At 42.8% G+C, this 6,000-nt stretch overlaps 1 protein-coding gene across 6 annotated transcripts in view; it reads left to right on the plus strand.

Annotated features, from left to right (window-relative positions):
• Positions 1-3,234, plus strand: part of PRDM2 (PR/SET domain 2) — a 174,244-nt gene extending 171,010 nt beyond the window's left edge. For all 6 annotated transcript variants that reach the window (XM_023552047.2, XM_064281318.1, XM_010593099.3 and 3 more), the window contains one exon: positions 1,282-3,234. In XM_023552047.2, coding sequence (XP_023407815.1) covers positions 1,282-1,307 — 26 coding nt within the window. In that variant the 3' untranslated portion in view covers positions 1,308-3,234. The remainder of the gene's footprint in view (positions 1-1,281) is intronic.
• Positions 3,235-6,000: the final 2,766 nt, after the last annotated feature.

Below are 6,000 nucleotides of genomic sequence, written 5' to 3' on the forward strand. Positions count from 1 at the left end.
CCTTCTCTCTTTTATATCTCAAAAGTGATTGGCTTAAAACACAATCTAATCTTGTAGATTGAGTCCTGCCTTATCAACATAACTGCCGCCTATCCCTCCCTCCCCCTGCCAGTAACATCATAGAGGCAGGATTTCCAACACATAGGAAAATCACATCAGATGACAAAATGGTGGACGATCACATAATACTGGGAATCATGGCCCAGCCAAATTGATACACACATTTTGGGGGGACAGAATTCAATTCATGACACTGACTATTTATCTAAGTTAAAAAAGATGGGCAAAACCATTCCATGGTGACAGAGGTCTGGGTGGTGGTTATCCTTAGGGGTGAGAAATGTTCCTTAAGTTGGTGTCTTTAAAGAACAGAAATTTATTGTTTCAGTTTTGGAGTTTAGAAGTCCAAATTCATGGCATCAGCTCTAGGTTAGGGTCTTTCCTTGTTGGTACCCCCAGGAGCTCCTTGGCATTCCTTTGTGTATTCCTTGGCATTCTTTGACGTCTCTTTCCCCCGTGTGTGTGTCTGTGTTATAACTCAGAAGTGATTAGGCTTTAGTATCTACGCTATTCTGGGATGGCCTCATTAACATGACAAAAGAAAAACCCTGGTTCTAAACAGGATCACCTCTACAGTACAGGGGCCAGGACTTAAATACATATTTTTATGGATACAATTCAATCCACAGCGGGACGGGGAGTGTTAGTGATTATCTTGAAAGGGGACAGGGAAGGTGGTGGCTAATGGGAAGCTGTTAATCTGTTTCTTGAGCTGGGTGCTGCTTACACAGGTGTGTTCACTGTGAAAATTTATCAAGCTGTGCTTTTCTCTGTATGTGTGATATACTTCAATAAGCAGTTTGGTTAAAAATAACTTGAATGAGATAATGCATGAACAGCCCACAGTAGGGTCTGAATATGTGGCCACCATTATTATTTGTATCAGTTTTGGAAGGAAGTACAGCCAGAATATTCCCTAGAAGTGAAGATGGCAAGACTTCATCTTGCTTACTTTGGACACGTCATCAGGAGGGACCAATTGCTGGAGAAGGACATCATGCTTGGCAAAGTAGAGGGTCAATGAAAAAGAGGGAGATATTCAATGAGATGGAGTGACACAATGGCTGTAACAATGAGCTCAAACATACCAGCAATTGTGAGGATGGTTCAGGACTGGGCAATGTTTTGTTCTGTTGTACATAAGATCACTATGATTTGGCGCTGACACAATGAAAGCTAACAACAACAGTGTTATTATTTCTCTTTTCTTTTTCTCCTCAGCACCTGAAGTGACCTGGAACCAGTAAAGCCAAAGGGACTGGCGGTCTGCCCAGCACAGAGTACCAACCCATTCCAGTGTGAGCCTGCAAGAGAAAGGGAGGGAGCGTGTGTTGTGTGTGTGTGTGTGTATGCGCGTGTGTGTGAGTACGTATGCATGAGTGGTCCTCAAAGAGGGGTCCTGAACCCCAGGGAGGCAGCATGGCAGCTGATTCCACCCCGCCCTCTGGGGTGATGCTGGAGTGCAGCCCTCCTGGGCCATGTTCTGCAGCTCAGCTTTCCTGTTGGGGTGGGACCCCTCCTACTATGCAATTTTTCAAGAGCTCCTTGGCCCTTCTGTTTGCTTCTCCAATTGTCTTTTGCCACTGTGGGGACTTTGGTCTGGCTCAGGGGTCTGCATCACTCCTGTCCAAGGAGGCCCTTCAGGAGAAGCCAACTTCCCCTTCATTACTACCCCACCCCCTGGTGTCCCTCTCCCTGTACATCTCTGGGAATCAGTATCGTGTAGACACATTGCAGCCTTTCTGGAACATTCCCCTTGGCTGTAGCTCTTGGAAAACTCTTGTCCTGGCCTAAGCAAACTGAGCTGCTGGCTCCTGAGTCATTTCCAGATTAGAGATTCGAATCAGACCATTGGTCTTGAGTCTCTGCAGAGAAATCCAGAGCAGGTGCATCTGAGAGAAAGACATTGTGTCCTTTTATAGATCCTGCTCCTCCCTGGGCAGGGCAGTTGGGTGGTACGTGGGGGCAGGGGGCATCTCCTGTGCACTCTGTACCTCACCTGGTAGGCTCATAGACACCTTTAGCATCTGAGCTTCTCCAATGAGCAAATGGAAACAAAAAAACAATTGGGAAATGAAAAATAAAATTGGAGAATTCAAAAGCACAGGGGTGAAGGCAAAAGACATTTCCAGAGACAATAAATCACCTGCCAGGGAGTGATGGGTTGACTCCTGCTCTCTGGTGAAACAGTCCATGTCTCGGAGAAACGGGTGAGCTGAGCTAGGAGTTGAGACCTAGCTCAGTGAAGTTCTTGGGTTTTGTGCCTTTGGAGCAGATCCCGGATGAGGATGTCTGAGGCCACTTTGGTGCTGTTTCCTCAGCTTCATTTTCAGTAGTGATGTCTCAAACCCCAGGTCGAAGGGAGAACTTTGAAGAGTACGAGCTGTCACACAATAAAGGGATTTTTTTTTTCAGGGCTACTATGGTTGATCTTGCAACTCTGTAAATTTGTATGTAGACACTTTTAAAGGCACGTATTTATGTCCCTGACTGTAAATGCCCCCATTTTTAAAGTTTTATAACTTGTGTTATTTAATTAATCGACTGGCTGAAGTATGGGGTCTGATATTGGTCCAGGAGAAGGGTCTTATGAGATCCCCACATGGGCAGAAAAATACCCTTGGCCTACGTCACAGTGTTCACATTTTCCACCCGGGTAAAAACTGTCATTAGTTTTCAGTTTTCACAAACTGGAATCCTTTTGCCCGCTCCAAAAATGAACCCTCACAAGCATGAAAAATTGTGGCTGTTCCTTATCCTCATGACAAAATTTTGTCCCATAAATGTTCACACTTCTGAACTATACCCTTTCCTCTCAGTTCTTGAGGGTTTTCAAGCCCTTTCAGCAGCAAAGAAAGCTCATGAACCCAAAGCCTCAAAAATCACCTTTGGCCAATGGTAAATTCTGGAAATTGTTGCTGGGGGCTTGGGGATACTCATTTTTGCATGTGCAAATGTGCTGGTCACCCTTCAACACTCTCAGACTGTCCTAAGAACTGATGCAATTGTTCCAATAATGATAAAAAGGGGGGGTCATTTTAAAAAGAGTGGTGTTTCCTGGTCAGTGGTGGTCTTCAAGGGTGGGTTTGGATGATGGAAGAAGACAGTCCTGTATCTGCCATGTGAAGATCATTAACAATAAAAGTGTGAAGAGCGAGCGCTTTTAAGGAAAAAGTGTGGGAGTGATCATTTTGGTGTCTGTGTTTGATTTCTTCCATTTTGGGGATTTCTGTGCCAATGGGATAGAAATGGGATGGGAGTCCCAGAAAGCTCCATACCATCAATGGGAGAAACCAAAGGTTTAGAGTAAATTCACTGTGGGAGGGCCCTACCTGGTAAGTAAGGCTGCTTAGCCTTCAGACCACCCTCCCACCTCCCCGCCACACTGTCTTGAAGTCCACCATTAAGTCATTTTGCTAAGACCAGAAAGGCCTCTTGTAGTTGACAGTATATTCTTTTCTTTAAACAGCTTTGTTGAGATCTAATTCAAATACCATGCGATTTATCCATTTAAATGTACACATCAGTGGTTTTTAGTATACTCACAGAGTCATGTAACCATCACACAATAAATTGTAGAACATTTTCATTGCCTTCAATGGAACCTCATACCCCTTAATCACTCCACATTTCCTTCCAAGGCTTCCTAGTCCTGTTGTTGTATGCTGTTGAGTCAATTTTCAACTCATAATGACCACATGAGACTGAGTAGGACTGCCAAATAGGGTTTTCTAGGCTACAATCTTTATGGAAAATTAAAAAAGATGGAATACACAGAGTCACTGTACCAAAAAGAATTGATTGGTGGCCAACCATTTCAGAAGGTAGCATATGATCAAGAACTCATAGTACTAAAGGAAGAAGTCCAAGCCGCACTGAGGGCATTGGCAAAAAACATGGCTACAATAATTGATGAAATACCAACTGAAATGTTTAAACAAAGTGATACAACATTGGAAGCACTCACTTGTCTATGCAAAGAAACTTGGAAGGCAGTTTTCTGGCCATTGCCTGAAACAGACCCACATTTGTGCCATTTCAAAGAGTGGTGATCCAACGGAATGCAGAAGTCATTGGACAATATCGTTAATATCACATGCAAGTAAAATTTTGCTGAAGATAATCAAAAAATGGTTGCAGCCGTACATCAACAGGGAACTGCCAGAAATTTAAGCTGGATTCAGAAGAGGACGTGGAACAAGGGATATCAGTGCTGATGTCAGATGGACCTTGGCCGAAAACAGAGAATACCAGAAAGTGGTTTACCTGTGTTTTATTGACTATGGAAAGGCATTCAACTGTGTGGATCATAACAAATTATGGATAACATTGCAAAGAATGGGAATTCCAGAACACTTAATTATGCTCATGCAGAACCTGTACATAGACTAAGAGGCAGTCATTCAAACAGAACAAGGGGGTGCTGCGTGGTTTAAAATCAGGAAGGGTGTGCATCAGGGTTGTATCCTTTCATCATACTTAGTCTGTGTGCTGGACTAAATGAAGAAGAACAGGGCATCAGGATTGGAGAAAGACTCATTAACAACCTGCAATATGCAGAAGACACAACCTTCCTTGCTGAAAGCCAAGAGGACTTGAAGCACTTACTGATGAAGATCAAAGACCACAGCCTTCAGTATAGATTACACCTCAACACAAAGAAAAGAAAAATTCTCACAACTGGAACAATAAGTAACATCATGATAAATGGAGAAAATATTGAAGTTGTCAAGGATTTCTTTTTACTTGGATCCACAATCAATGCCCATGGCAGCAGCAGTCAAGAAATCAAACAATGGATTGTACTGGACAAATCTGCTGGAAAAGACTTTTTAAAGTGTTAAAAAAAACGCAGATGTTACTTTGAGGACTAAGACGCGCCTAACCAAAGACATGGTATTTTCAGTCACCTCATACATATGTGAAAGCTGGAAAATGAATAAGGAAGACTAAAGAAGAATTGACTCATTTGAATTATGATGCTGGCAAAGAATATTGAATATATACCATGGACTACCAGAAGAATAAACAAATCTGTCTTGGAAGAAGTACAGCCAGAATGCTCCTTAAAAGTGAGGATGGTGAGACTTTGTTGTATGTACTCTGGACGTGTTTAACAGGAGGGACCAGTCCCTGGAGAAGGACATCATGTTTGGTAAAGTAGAAGGTCAGTGAAAAAGAGGAAGACCCTCTACGATTTGGATTGGTACAGTGGCTGCAATAATGGGCTCAGACATAGCAATGATTGTGAGGGTGGCATAGGACTGAAAGTGTTTCATTCTATTGTACATGGGGTTGCTGTAAGAACCAAATAGACATGTCCAAAATACGTGAGATGAAGTCTCGCCATTCTTGCTTCCAAGGAGCACTCTGGCTGTATTTTTTCAAGACAGACTTGTTCTTTCTGGTAGTCCGTGGAATATGCAATATTCTTCAACACCACAATTCAAAGGCATCAAATTCTTCTTCCTTATTCATTGTCCAGCTTTCACATGCATATGAGGCAATTGAAAATACCATGGCTTGGGTCAGGTGCATCTCGGTCTTCAAAGTGACATCTTTGCTTTTTAACACTTTAAAGAGGTCTTTTGCAGCAGATTTGCCCGATGCAATATGTCGTTTGTTTTCCTGACTGCTGCTTCCATGGGCGTTGATTGTGGACCCAAGCAAAATGAAATCCTTGACAACATCACTCTTTTCTCCATTTATCATGATGTTGCTTGTTGTTCCAGTTGTGAGGAGTTTTCTTTATGTTGAGTTGTAATCCATACTGAAGGCTGTAGTCCTCGGTCTTCATCAGTAAATGCTTCCAGTCCTCTTCACTTTCAGCAAGCAAGGTTGTGTCTTCTGCATATTACAGGTTGTTAAAGAGTCTTCCTCGAATCCTGATGCCATGTTCTTCTTCATATAGTACAGTTTCTGGGATTATTTGCTTAGCAT

This window comes from Loxodonta africana, chromosome 3 (genome assembly GCF_030014295.1).
Source record: "Loxodonta africana isolate mLoxAfr1 chromosome 3, mLoxAfr1.hap2, whole genome shotgun sequence".
Classification (NCBI taxonomy): Eukaryota; Metazoa; Chordata; class Mammalia; order Proboscidea; family Elephantidae; genus Loxodonta; species Loxodonta africana.